Raw genomic sequence first — 14,667 nt, 5'->3', positions numbered from 1 at the left:
TAGTTTAATGAGTGAGCTGTGGCCGAGCACAGAACCTCTCAGGAGGAAATGGGGAGGGAGGGTCTGTTCCACTCAGGTGGGGGAAGGCCTCTTGCAGGGAAGCAACCCAGAGGGCTGGGTAACTGGAAAGAGCAGAGCATGCCAGGCTGAAGGAAGTCTGGGCAGAGGTCCAGAGGCAGGAGACTGTAAGATGTCTCTGAAGAGGGGCAAAGAGCCTGGTGTGGTTTATGGGGTGGGGAGAGTGAGGCTTAGTAAGACACCCTGAGACCAGGCTGGAGAGGGAAGGTGAGAGCTAGTCTTGGAGAATTTGCAAATATCTCTTCTAAAACTAACCAAGGATCTCAACTTTTAGCTCCCAATTGTGAGAAGGAGTGGGGACATTTGAGTGCTGGATTAGAAAGGAAGGAACCTGGGAACAAGAAGTACAGTTCAAAGGTGCTCCCAGCACACTCGTAGGGTCTGGCTGGACGGTCTGCATTGGGCAGTCAACTAGGTGCTGGAGGGACCTCCGGGAGAGAGGCTGGGGTTACCCATACAAACCAGCACAGTGAGAGCTGTGGTGGGGGTATGAGTGGCCTGGCATGGAACAGGAGTTCCTGGCTCTAGAAAGGGCAGGCCTGTGCCCCACCAGTGAGGATAAGTCTAAGCAGAATCTTGGGTCGTGTCCAACTGGGCAAGTGGCTTCACCCACCCCAAGAATGGAACCAGGGGCACGGGCGGGGAGAACCTGGCCTCTGTTCTGGCTGTCCTCCATTGTCTTGCATCCTTTTACTGACACACAACTTGTTTAAAACTCATGTAATTAGCAACTTGGCTCTGGGAAGAAATTGAAGAATTTTGTTTTCTGCTCTATTGAAAGCAGACTGCCAAATTAGTTTTCTCAAGGCCCCCACCCTATATTTACCTGAACCGGGGGGGCAAAAATCTCAGATGTCATTTCCTGGTGGGTGCCTTTGGATGGAGACCACAGCTTCCATGGGTGGAAGGCCCTGATTGGCTGGAAAGGGTCCCTTCCTTCCTGCCCCCTCCCTTTGTTCCCAGAACGTGGAGCCAGGATGCCAAGCTGGGATCTTCCACAGGACAAATTCTCTTTCTCAGCTCCCAAAGCTATATTACTTGTGGATCCATTTGCAATGATAGGAACCCCATTTTTAACCAATTGGGCTGATGACATCTCTGTTTTGTTCTAGACCAATAGAAGTTCCATTAGGTCTAATAGAACTAAGATGTCTATAATTAAATGAATAAATTTTAAAAATACATTGAGCACCATGGGGGCAAGTGTGTTAGTTAGGATGTGGATTCCTGTACCTTCCATACACACTCACTAAATAATGCAAGCATACATGCGTTGCCCCATGTGCCTGTGTACAAACACACACACCCATCCAGGTGTGTATGTACCCTGGGCTATGTTGTGTTGGATTCTCATAAACTCAGAGTGTTGTCATCCCTGACCATCACCATGGGAGACTCTCTCAGCCAGAAGGTAAAAGACCTGTTAAATGACACAACTCTCAAAGTTCCAGTGGATGGGCCAAATTGTACATTAACCTTTTTGGTGAAGACTGATTTCGACTAAAGCCTGAGGCTCCTGCTTTCACTACATTCAATTCCCTACCCAGCCAAATGTGCTACAAAGTCGGCTTGGCAAACAGATTTCAACTTCCTGGTCCATCCAGCAGTTTGTGGAAATGTTTATCTTCAAACAAGTTTAGCAGCTTTGAGTACATTCTCCCTTCCTTTCCTTCTTTCTTTCTTTTTTTTTTTTTTTTAATTTTTTAAGGCAGTCTTATTGCAGTAGAACATAATAATGTCCAGTTTGATGAGGTTTTTTTTAAGATTTTTATTTATTCATTTGACACAAAGAGAGAGAGCACAAGTAGGCAGAGAGGCAGGCAGAGAGAGAGGGGGAAGCAGGCTCCCCGCCGAGCAGAGAGCCCAATGCGGGGCTCGATCTCAGGACCCTGAGATCATTGACCTGAGCCGAAGGCAGAGGCTTAACCCCCTGAGCCACCCAGGTGCCCCCAGTTTGATCAGTTTTGACCAATGTGTGTACCATCATCAAGAAGTAGAACCTTTCCATTGCCCTCAGAAGTCCCTCTTTGTCCATGTCACTTTGTAGCCCCATCCATGGGCCCGCTCCCAGTCACTATAGCTTGGTTTTGCCTGTTCTAGAATTTCACATACATGGAATCCCGTGGTGCATACTCTTCAGTGTCTGGCTTCTCTCACTCAGCCTGGTGTTCCCGAGATACCCCCGTGTGGCTGCACGTAGCTCCTTCTTTGTATTACTGAGTGCTGTTCCACTGGACAGTTTATCCATTCACCTGTCGAGGGACATTTGGATGGCTGCCACTCTGGGGTTAGTATGGATAAAGCGAGCAGCCTTTGTTTTATAGAAGTATATCCCTCAGCATCCATCCCGAGCACATCCTAGGCATTTGAGAATTATTAATTAATCCATTTTTGACTTTTGTATGTGAAATGTATTGTTACATTTCTAAATGTTTAGTGTACTTCTGAATTCCAGAGAGAGAGGTGTTCCGAAAGCTTATTGAAAGCTACTTCTGGGAATTTTGAACACAGTTTTGCACAGAGAACCTTCAGTCCCTCAGGAAGCATGTACTGAGGCCTGCTCTCGGTGAGCCCCGTCTTGGTGCTGTAGGGAGCAGTGTAAAAAGGGCCCCTCCCCTTGGGTGTTACAGCCCAGAAGGGAAACAGCTGTGGCCTCAGATGGTGCAGTTCTCTGGGGAGCTCTAAGACCCCAGCGGGAGCCCAGGAGCAGGCGGTGGCCTTTCGGAGGCAGAATTTGGTCTGCGTCAGAGCTGTGGTATTTCCACTCAGAAGTGGGCAGCAGGTGGAATGGGCTGTTAGAACTACAGTGCATGTCTGGACCAGAAACAGGCCAAATCCAAACATAACATCACTGTGTAGGCCGTAGGCCCAACGGAATAGCAGCCGAGGGCCATGGTCAGTGTCAGGGCCACTGGTTTCCACTTTGTTTAAGTGGCGGCTCTGTCACAGACCCACTTGTGTGGCTCTGTGGCTGAACTCTAGTTGGTAATGGGGACCTGACCGCCCTCTGTAACCGAGTCTTTGAGAAAATTCGTTACTCCCCTCCTACTGGGTAACAACGTGTGCGTGCCCTATTTATCCCGGCCTGTATGGCTATGCATGGGCTTTTATAAGCCGGGAAGTATCTGAGGTTAGAATCACAGCTTTATTTTAGGAGCAACCCAGGGCCTTTAGGACCAACTGGTAGAGCTCCACCTGTTTCACAAGCAAAAAAAGAAAGGCCTCTGGACTTTGAGGGCCCACCAACTTTATTTATAAGGAATGGGCGATTCTCTGCTAAGTCATATCTTCTATTAGCTACTTTCTGAGTGCCGATTCTTCCACTTGGCTCGAGCGTCATAGGGCCGTCACCTTTACTCTAATTAATTGTGTTTTGTCTGTGGCTGCAGATTTTACTTGACCCCAGGAAGGCATCCTTCAACATTTACCGCACTCCCACCATGCCCCCGTTGCTAAGGTTTCTTAAATAACCAGTAGATAACATTTTGGAGAGCTTTCTAGATGTCAGGATGATTCAAATGTTTCTCATCTGTTAACTCCATAGCCCCATGAGGTATGTGGATGCTATGATTAGCTAGCTTCATTTTACAGATGAGGAAATGAGGCACAGAGAGAGAGGTTAAGGAACTTGCCCTAGTTCATGAAACTGGTAAGTGATGGAGCCAGGATTAGACCTCAGGCAGCCTGAGTCCAAAGCCTGTATATACTCTTCTTTTTTTCCCCCCAGCTTTACTGAGGCATAATTGACAGGTAAAAATTGTGTATACTGAAGGTATACAACATGATCTAGTGTACATATACAGTGAAATGATTCTAGCAGCTAATCAACACATCCTTCACCTTACCTCGTTAGCGCCTGATTTCTGGTTGTATGTAATTTGTGTTAACTTTTTACAGGAGAGAAATAATAGATTTGCAAAAAGAGTCATGTTGATGAAAACAGAAATAGTATCTACCCCAGACTCATGAATTGGTTGATTGATTAATAATAAATTTGGGTGCTTGGGTGGCCCAGTTGGTTAAACATCTGCTTTGGCACTCAGAGTAGCGGTGCTCACATCACCAGGAATCGCCAGTTATCTGGGAGGTTTAAAAACTGCGGGCTACCAAGCCCAGCCTCGGGGATTCTGATTCCATGCTTCTAGGGAGGGATCTGTAAGTCTCACCTTCAGCAAGCAGCTTACTTGAGTCTAAGACCTTCCTTTGATAATCAGTGATCTGCAGGTCCTTCTGTGTCACCATTTACTTTCAGCAGACTAAATAACGTCATTAAATTAAGTTGTTTCTTTAACATCAGCTGGAACTTTTTTGGTAGATAAGTCCTTGGTACCTGTCTTCTCTCATGAAGATTTAAGAGTCAAGCAGACCTATTCGGCCTTCAAAAGGAAGGAAATTCTGAAGAAGTCTAAAACAGGGGTGGGTTTTGAGGACATTGTGCTAAATGAACGAAGCCAGTCACAAAATGGTACTGTATGATTCCAGTTACATGAGGCACCAAGAGTAGTCAAATTCACAAAGACAAAATAGAATGGTGTTTGCCAGGGCTGGGCAAGGGACGCATGGGAAGTTAATGTTTAATGGGTACTTAGTTTCAGTTTGGGAAGATGAAGAATTCTGTAGGCAGATGGTCATGATTGCACCACAATGAGAATGTGCTTAAAGCCAATAAACTGTATACTTTAAAAATGGTAAAAGTGAGGGCTGCTTGGTGGCTCCTCAGTTAAGCATCTGACTCTTGATTTTGGCTCGGGTCTTGAACTTGAACTCAGGGTTGTGAGATCGAGCCCCTCATCTGGCTCAGTGCTCGGTGAGGAGTCTGCTCCAGATTCTCTCCCTCTCCCTCTGCCCCTTCACCCCCGTCTAAAATAAACAAATCTTTTCTAAAAATTATTTTAAAAAATATTTTTAGTAACAACAACTATGTATGAAATAAATGAGCAGACCAACCTCTCCCAGCTGTGGTAATTATTTGCTTTCTCCTGAGACACTTGGTGATTTCTTTACCTTTGATTATACTCCCTAATGTGTAACAAATAATACCTGTTCAGTGACAAACAGAACACAGTTCTATCTACCTGTACTTCTTAAATCTTTAGTTCTCCTGGTTACTTTAAAACAAGAAAATATGGCCAGAGATAAGTAGTGGCCTCGCTCACGGTAAACTTCTATCTAGCAGCTCTGTTCCCACCTTTTACTTCAATGAAGCATTGGAATGACATCTTTTATAACTTTTTTTTTTTTTGAAGATTTTTTATTTATTTATTTGACATACAGAGATCACAAGTAGGCAGAGAGAGAGGAGGAAGCAGGCTCCCTACTGAGCAGAGGGCCCGATGTGGGGCTTGATCCCAAGACCCTGAGATCCTGACCTGAGCCGAAGGCAGCGGGTTAACCTTCTGAGCCACCCAGGTGCCCCTGGAATGACATCTTTTAAAAAGACGTTTAAAATAACTACTAGAAACCCAAGTTTGGGGCACCTGGGTGGCTCAGTTGTTAAGTGGCTGCCTTCGGCTCAGGTCATGATCCCAGGGTCCTAGGATGAACCCCACTTTGGGCTCCCTGCTCAGCAGGAAGCCTGCTTCTCCCTCTTCCACTCCCCCTGCTTGTGTTCCCTCTCTCACTGTGTCTCTCTCTATCAAATAAATAAAGAAAATCTTTAAAAAAAAAAAAAAGGAAAAGAAAAGAGAAACCCAAATTTAAGTGAGAGTTTAAATATGGGTACTGTCAAGGCCAACCACTTAACCCAGGTGGTCCTTGGAAGAAGAGATTTGTGTGTCTGTGGCTGAAATTGCATGTGTGCAGGCAGGGACAGCAATGGGGGTACCAAGTGTCTTTGGGCGCTGACTGGAAGAGTATTTCTGATGTGGGGAAGATTATTCACCAACTGTGATTCTTGGCAGCAAACCAAAGAAGCTGATTCTGATATAAACAGAAAAGGAAATTTGCAGAAAATCAAGTTGTTCACAGGATTAATAGGATGGAAAACTAGTCTCAAAAACGAGGTGAGGAAGCTACCACCACCTGACTCTCAGTTCAGCACCACTGCCATTAGGAAATTCTCATTTTGGGGACACCTGTGTGGTTAAGTGTCAGCCTTGGGCTCAGGTCATGATCCTGAAGTCCCAGGATCAAGCCTCACATCTGACTTCCTGTTTGCCTAGGAGTCTGCTTCTCCCTCTCCCTCTGCTGCTCCCCCTAATAGTTCTCTCTCTCTCTCAAATAAATAATTAATATCTTTTTAAAAAAAAAAAGGAAAGAAAGAAATTCTCATTTTCCCTGTGACTTTGTTTCATTCCCTCAAGATCCAATACCCTTGCCTGGTAGAAGGAAATGATTCTCTGGTTCTAGGTCACCTGTCTGTACCCCAACCTGTCAGTGAGTGGGGTGACGGACTGTCCACTACATCTTCAGCATCTATGGCCCACACGGGACCCTTGGCCCAACAGGAAGGGTGCCCAGAAAATGCAACTCCTGTCCACTCCAGTGTCCACAGGCAGGTCCTTCTGGTGGTCAGTTCTAAAACATCTTCCTGGCTCCCCGGGCACAGAGCCATCATCTGCTCAGGATCTCTGAGCCAGGGTCTGGGGCTATCGGGCTGACCCAGATCAGTCTGGAATGACAGAAGCTCCTTGGCAGGCAGTTTGCCCTGTCCTGGTAGGGACAGAACTCCAAGTGAAATCTGCACTCAGAATCTTTACGTACTGCTGTGCGACCCCCATGCCACGGGCCTTTGATTTTCTTCTGTTTTCACCTGACTGCTGATCGTGATGAAAATCAACTCTGGACCACATTCTAACAACTGCCTTTGCCCTCTTTGTCCCCAAGGAATCAGGGGGTGCCACTGTGGGACAGAATAGAGAAGTGAAAAGTCTGAAAAGTCTGAACCAGGGAACACGCAAACCTGTAATGACAAGAAACACCACACTCAGGGCGGTGCTTCCCCCGGGGAGGGGTCTGCAGGGAGTGTTGCGTTTTTGGAATGTTTCATGTTCTTTATTAAAATTGTGTCTAAATCCTTCTGTTCTTCAACTAGTTCTCTTACACTTGTTCTTCAAATTTATGCAAACTTTCATCTACTGACCCCCTTTATGTTTGAAAATACATCATTCTTTAGATGCTTTCTCATCTACCTTAGAACCCTCGGAGTTCATCAGTATTCCAAAATTAGCATTAATATTTTTTTTATTTGTGCTGTCATATACGTATCTCTCGGCTCCTGAGTGTTGATTTGTTTTTTAACACTTTATGGGAATGTTATCATGCTGGACCTATCCTTTTGGAACTGGTTTTTTACTCACCATTCCTTCGGAGATCTGCCTGTGTTGATGAGGGAAAATCTAATTCATCCTCACGGGTATGCAGGATTTTGTTATAGAAAGTACACTTAAATCCTTTAAAGCATCTGAGGCAAATAAAGTGAAAGGTCAAGGTTTATTTAAGTTATGTGATGGGTACATCAGCATTTATCATTTTATTTTCTAGACCTTTACGTGTGTTTGGAGATTCTCAAGACCTATAAAAAGGGGAACAGGAGTCAGGAAAGGGACCATCTTGGCCCTCCTTGGGCTATGTCAAGCCTGAGCCCACAGCTAATCAGACTGGGATTAAAAATAAACCTTGTGGGACTGGTCTTCTCTTGTTTGCTTTTCGAGGGCCTCTGCCTCCCCTGGGGGAGACCCAAAACAGGCCTTGACCAGGGCCTGTGAGAAGTGTTTACAGAGCTGTGTGATTTGGAGCCTATTGGCATGTGGCCAAAGTGAACTAAACAATTTGTTGTCGGCCTGGCCATTTTAAAAAAAGAAATTGGCAAGAGACCACTTCATACAATGGCTGTGAGACATGATCTTTTAAAAATATTTATAACTTACTTACGATATAAATAGTCCAAATGATAAATATTGGTCACCGTTTTGGGGCAGGCCAACATTTGGCCTTCTTAACACCTAAGAACTTAGGATAAGAGAAGACAGTTCCTCTTTTGTTGTGCTTAGTGGTGACACCACGGGACCCCAAGCAACCCCTGAGTTTTCTTCCTTCTCCACCTCCGCTACTTTCAGAAAAGCAAACCTTTGGCCGAAGGGAGAGTTTTGATCCAGGGCCTGTGGCTTTATAGACTCATTGATCCAATTTGTCATCAATCCCAAGGACCATACCAGGAGAAGTAAGAGACTTGTGGGGACTAAATGAAATCACAGATCTAGAAAGGATGCCCCATCCAAATGACTACGAGCACCTTTTCAGGCCCTGTTTTTTCCCAGGGGAGGGCTCCTGGGATCCCCAGCATTGACTCCTGAATGTGTCCAGCCCCAGGGGGCTCACTTGAGGTGATTTTCAGGCCATCAGACCTCCGTCACCTCCTTGGAGGTGGCGCTCTGTCCTTGGCAGTCGCCGGCGCACCCACATGTCCCCTGGTCCTGAGTCCCAGCCTCACTGATATGCCCTTCTCTCCACCCAGGCTACGACTTCTGCCAGGTCCTGCAGTGGTTCGCAGAGCGCGTGGACAGGATCATCCTGCTCTTCGATGCTCACAAACTGGACATCTCAGATGAGTTCTCGGAGGCCATCAAGGCCTTCCGGGGCCAGGATGACAAGATCCGCGTGGTGCTGAACAAGGCTGACCAAGTGGACACACAGCAGCTGATGCGCGTCTACGGGGCCCTCATGTGGTCCCTGGGCAAGGTCATCAACACACCCGAGGTGCTCCGTGTCTACATCGGCTCCTTCTGGGCACAGCCCCTGCAGAACACTGACAACCGCCGCCTCTTTGAAGCCGAGGCCCAAGACCTCTTCAGAGACATCCAGAGCCTTCCCCAGAAGGCGGCCGTGCGCAAACTCAACGACCTCATCAAGCGAGCGAGGCTAGCCAAGGTGAGCCAAGGAGACCTCTTCCCGTGTCTCCTCTCTAGGGGAAGGTGGGGGCGCAGGAGGGGATGGAACGTGAACAAGGTTCAGAAGAGAGCCTCAAGATCAGGAGGCCTGTTTAGATTCTGGCTCCTACTCTGTGATCTCAGGCGGATGATCCAACCTTTCCAAACCTGTTTCCTGCTCTGTAAAATGAAGCGCATAAGAGCACGTCATAGGATGCCTGTAAGGATTCAGTGGGACCTCGCTTGCAGGGCACACAGGGAGGGGTCAGTGCGTGCACCACCTGGGTACTGCTGTTGTCTTAAGACAAGGGGGATGTAGACAGCTAAGCCAGAGAGGTGGCCTTGGTGGAACCTGTAGGGTGCTGAGATGCCACCACTGGTCACCCTTTGCCTAAGGCATGGACCCCAGTGTCCCCAACTCTGGAACCAGAGTTGTCATAGGAGGAAGGCTGGGTCAGCCCAACACCCTAAGTATGCTACTTCGGGGGCCGCAGCAGGTCCCCACACTGGGTGGGGTGCCCACAAGCATGCCTGCTGTGGCTTTGGGCTCCTCCACCCCATAGCTGGACCTTTTGGCAGCCCCAGGGGTGCACATCCAATAGGGTGAGCGGTCATCTGCTCGCCATCCTCAAACACTTGTCACATCCCTGAAGAGAGAAAAGCACATGACTCCTCTAAAAAAAAGTGTAGGGAAAAAATGATTCTTTAAAAACTGTGTGCCCCTTTCATAAAATCCCATATTCCTCTCCTGCTGGAAGTGCCTACAGATTTCGGCTAGTGTCAGTGATCATAAGAAGCATCCAGGAGGGCGCCTGGGTGGCTCAGTGGGTTAGGCCGCTGCCTTCGGCTCAGGTCATGATCTCAGGGTCCTGGGATCGAGGCCCGCATCGGGCTCTCTGCTCAGCGGGGAGCCTGCTTCCTCCTCTCTCTCTGCCTGCCTCTCTGCCTGCTTGTGATTTCTCTCTGTCAAATAAATAAATACAATCTTTAAAAAAAAAAAAAAAAAAAAAAAAAAAGAAGCATCCAGGAGCTTAAACCAATGTAAGTTCCCAGGCCCTGCCCTGGAGCTTCTGATTCGTGTGTGTGTGCATGTCTACGTGTGTATTTGTGAGTATGCATATGCGTGTGTATGTGCGTGTAAAGCTCCCCAGGTGATTCTGATAATCAGCCATGTTTGGAAGCCGGAGGTCTAACCACTCCCTAATTTCAGAAGGACGCAGTAGAATAAGCAATCTCTCCAGGGTCACCTAATCCACGAGTAACAAAACTAGAACGAAAAGACAGCACTCCTGCTCTCAACCTAGCCCTGTGCCTTGTCGCGTAAGCTAAAACCAGTCCACAGGCCTGCCTGGCCAAATCCACGGGCGCTCTGGTCAGGAAGGGAGGAAGGGTACTTCCCCTTCATCTTCTAGTGGGGAAGATGCCCCCTCCCTTATTCTCTTGCTGCAGAGAGAGTGACTTCTAGGCTGGCCTTGGGGGCCAGCAGGCCAGCCTTCTGGAATCCACCACCACTTTGCCTCATTGCAGGCCCCTTTCGCTCAGCACCAGGGCCAGAACTAGGGACCCTAGCGGGTGCAGGAGGAGGCCCCAAACCCCCCATTACAGAATGATGATCTGTGTGCTGAGTGAGGTGTGGACACCATGCTCTGAGGAGGGGGCCTGGCCAGGGGAGGTAGGGAGGGCTTCACTGAGGGTGACTGCTAGACAGGCTATTGGCCTTCTCACACCTCCTCATCTCCGCCCAGCAGCCTCTGTCTTCATGCCAGTGGGCTCACCCAGCAGCCTCTCTCCTGTATCCAGAGAGACAAGGGACACATGGGTGGCTCAGTGGGTTAAGCGTCTGCTTTGGCTGGGGTCATGATTCCAGGATCCTCGGACCGAGTCCCACAAAGGGCTTCTTGCTCAGCAGGGAACCTGCTCCTCTCTCTGCCTACTGCTCCTCCTGCTTGTGCTCTCTCTCTCTGACAAATAAGTAAAATATTTAAAAAACGAAAGAGATACCTGGCGACATCTCTCTCTGGCCCCACAGATAGACCCTCCATCTGCTCTTGTACCCTCGGCTCACATCCCGTCCTGGTGCGAGCTCACGCATACCCCTGTCTTGTTCAGTTGCTCTGTAGCCCCGGTGCCCCTGTGAGGCACCATTCTTTATCCTGTCTTCCTGGTCCAGCTGCTTCCTGTCAGGAGCTGCAGCCATTTTTCTTACATTTCTACTAGGAGGTCCTGCTAACCAGTTCATAAATCCATTTGCAGCTTTCTTGAAGTGCTTTCTTCGTGCGCTAGTCCTGGGCCTAAGGCCTAGTGGCAAGAAATCTGCTTTTGCCCCTTCAGTGGCCCCTTGGCGTGTGGTACTTCTTTTCTTCGGCTGAGACATCCGAACTTACACTGCAGGGCCCACGACACCCAACCTTTATTTATTTTTTTTTTTAATTTATTTTTTTTTATAACCAAGATGGTGGATGCTGTGCTAGCCTTTGTAGATTTCAGGATTGTCTTGGAACTATTTAAAACACCCATGGACATTTCTACTTCACCAGTCACTGCTGAAGGCCTAGTGATTCAAGGCACAGCTGTATTCGGTCACAGAAATAAATAGAGAGCAGAGAGTCCACTGGGAGCGCCAAGCGCCTTGGGAGTTCTCTGCCCTCCTTGAGCGTCAGGCCCTCCAAACGGACGGACCCGTGCGGCCACAGAATGCTGCTCTGTCCTGACACTGGGAATAATGAAAGCCCTTGTGCCCATGCAGGGGCTGGGGGGGCAGGGTGGCAAGCAACTTGCTGAGCTTACTTCTAGGAAAAAAGCTTGTCTTTTTTTTTTTCTTCCTAAGAATAGCATCTGGCTTGTTCCTTTTCATAAAGGAAAATGTTTGAAGTGTGGCTGTTTCCAGCCGGAGCTTCTCAGTGCCAGGGTGCTCCCAGGGCAGTACCATCCTGCGAAAGGGGACAGGAAATAGAGGCTCAGGCAGAGAAGGAGCAGAACTCAGCACGGTGGCCTTAGCAACAACCGATGTCATCTGCTCTATGCCATCTGTGACTTTCTGGCCGTTTGTGAATTTGTTGTTGCTTAAATGGATGAGGAGTCACTCGAGTTTTCCTCTTTGCAGTGTTTATATTACGTGAAAATGCTCTTTGATTTTGGCGTACTGATCTCTGTTTCTGTTGATCAGGTGTTGCTTTGCTAGCCATCCCTTCCTGAGGGGCTGCGGGGTCCCACAAGCTCTAGCACGAGTATTTCATGCATTCCTTCCTCTGATCCGATCCATAACTGCACAAAGTCGGGCATTATCTTTGTTTCTCTTGCAAGAGAACTGAAGCTCAGAGACGTGAAGCAGCTTGCCTGAGGCCTCACAGCCTATGAGTTGCAAAATATAAACTCAAATCTCAGTTAGTTTGGCTCCTCAGTCTGGAGAGCATTCACCAGAAGTGCACAGTGGACAGCCTCTGTAGCTTCTCACTATTGTTTTTTGTGTCCATCTGTCATTACGTGTAGTCTGTGAAATTGTCTATGGGAACCCTGCAAAGTTTAGAGGTTTATCAAGCTGACGTTTTGAAAACATGCAACGAGCAAGTTTTCAGATGTCACTTAGGAAGTGTCAGGTCGAGTTGGGGTGTGGACTGTATCTATTAGGCAGAACTCACATTCCATCCAGGAGTGAAGCATGTGTGTCCTGTCGCTAATATCCTGCTGGGTTCTGCAGTGATCAAGCTCTAGGTACCATAAAAATGACACTGTAGTAATTGAAAAATGGTACTCTTGGGGGCGCCTGGGTGGCTCAGTGGGTTAAAGCCTCTGCCTTCGGCTCAAGAAATGATCTCAGGTCCTGGGATCGAGCCCCACATCGGGCTCTCTGCTTGGCAGGGAGCCTGCTTCCCTTCCTCTCTCTCTGCCTGCCTCTCTGCCTACTTGTGATCTCTGTCTGTCAAATAAATAAATAAAATCTTTTAAAAAAAAGGAAAAATGGCACTCTTACCAAAGATCTCTTGAAATTTAATGATTTCCCTGGTTTTTCTACTTTTATGTATATTTTTTACATCCCTCTAGTTCAAGGAACAAGAAAACTTTGGGGTGGGTTTTTTGGTTAACCTCAAAGACCGCATCTTAAGGATATCAGTAGGCATCCTTTTCTGAAGACTGTTTACAATTTAGGGTGCTAATCCAGATTCATTTCATGATTCTTCAGGCGATTTGGGGAAAGCTCAAAACAGCACTGAAAAAAATACCATGTAGTTTTATGCAGCTGTCACTAACCCAGCCAAACAGAAGAAATTCAGCTCTTCCAGACAAACCCCAAACAAGAGTTGTTCATGGAATAAAGGAACAAAAATAGTGAGGGCTCCACCCTTTGTAAATGTTGTCCAGGAGCAAGAGAGGTTCCTACCCCTCTAGTGGTCTTCACACAACAAAAAAAGTGAGTCAATGCTTGAGGAAGGAACAGCTCAAAATGAGAAAGAAAAGGAGAGGTCAGTGGTTTTCCGAGTCCTCCGCCAGGTCTGTGGCATTCAGTGTTGTCTTCAAAGCGTGTTCTCCTCCAATCTCGTGTAAAGCACAGAGCCTAGCTTTGTGGTCTGTCTGCCTTGCCAATTCCCTTTGTGGAGCAGTTAGATGTTTTGAAATTCACCAAATGGACCCAGGTGAAGGTGTGAGGACCCTTCTACAGCAGCTGATGACACCCCACTATGCTTAGCGTGCCATGGGGCTTTTAGAAATCTCTCTGTCCACTGTGTATGCGTGTGTCAGTATTTGCGCCCAGGCAGGGAAGCCCATCTCCTTGAAGGCTGACCTCACACGAGTGGGTGGGCCCCCATGGGGCCCCCTGCAGCTGTTCCGGATGAAGAGCTGTGGGCTTCAGCTTCAGTTTCAACAGAATGACAGACCCCAGCATGAGGGAATCCGGTGAGTGGCTCTTCTCTGCCACTGATAGTCTCCCAGGCTTACTACTCCACAGCTCCACTTTCTGGGTCTCTAGTTCATGAACTGATTTTTTTTTTTAAGATTTTATTTATTTATTTGACAGAGATCACAAGTAGGCAGAGACAGAAGGGGAAGCAGGCTCCCTGCTGAGCAGAGAGCTGGATGCGGGGCTCAATCCCAGGACCCTGACATCATGACCTGAACCGAAGGCAGAGGCTTTAACCCACTGAGCCACCCAGGCGCCCCTGATTTTTTTTATATATCCTCATAAACCCACTTTTTAAAATGTGCTGATCCCCTCGTGTTCAATGCGCAGTGCAACTAGCTGGGCCTCCAAAGACACAGCTCTCCCAACATTTTGGGTTAATGTGCAGATGAGATAACATAGTGAAGAACCATGTTCCCACAGCCCGAGTCCCCCTAAGCTGCTCCTCAAGATCCAAAATCCATGAGGATGTCCACTCCTACTGACCATGAGCTCTGGAAGCTTCCAGCACTCGCTACCTGGGGCTGCCCCCACGCCCAGGAGGAACATATCCAGTATCACTCTGAGTACGTGCTTCTCTGCCTTGGAGATGTATGGACACTTGTCACTGGACACAGTTAATGAGCTTATAGCAGAATCTCTACATGAAATAGATAGAAGTTCATGTTCATTTAAAGAGAAGGACATCTCTTTTTGCTCATTGTGTGATTAGCCCAGACAGAAACTGACATTATGATGCATTTGACTTCGCCCAAATCATCAGCCTTGGATGAGTTGGGGCTTTCCCTGTTTAATACTAGAGAAAGGGTGAATTGGACAAGATAA

The 14,667-nt window shown here is 47.6% G+C and overlaps 1 protein-coding gene across 1 annotated transcript in view; it reads left to right on the top strand.

Annotated features, from left to right (window-relative positions):
• EHD4 (EH domain containing 4) overlaps positions 1-14,667 on the top strand; it is a 78,907-nt gene that overhangs the window by 49,275 nt on the left and 14,965 nt on the right. The window contains exon 4 of the mRNA XM_059372603.1: positions 8,534-8,946. Coding sequence (XP_059228586.1) covers positions 8,534-8,946 — 413 coding nt within the window. The remainder of the gene's footprint in view (positions 1-8,533; positions 8,947-14,667) is intronic.

Source organism: Mustela nigripes, chromosome 13, assembly GCF_022355385.1.
Source record: "Mustela nigripes isolate SB6536 chromosome 13, MUSNIG.SB6536, whole genome shotgun sequence".
Taxonomy (NCBI): Eukaryota; Metazoa; Chordata; class Mammalia; order Carnivora; family Mustelidae; genus Mustela; species Mustela nigripes.
Note: the sequence above shows the minus strand (reverse complement) of the source record. Positions and strands in the feature narration are given on the sequence as shown.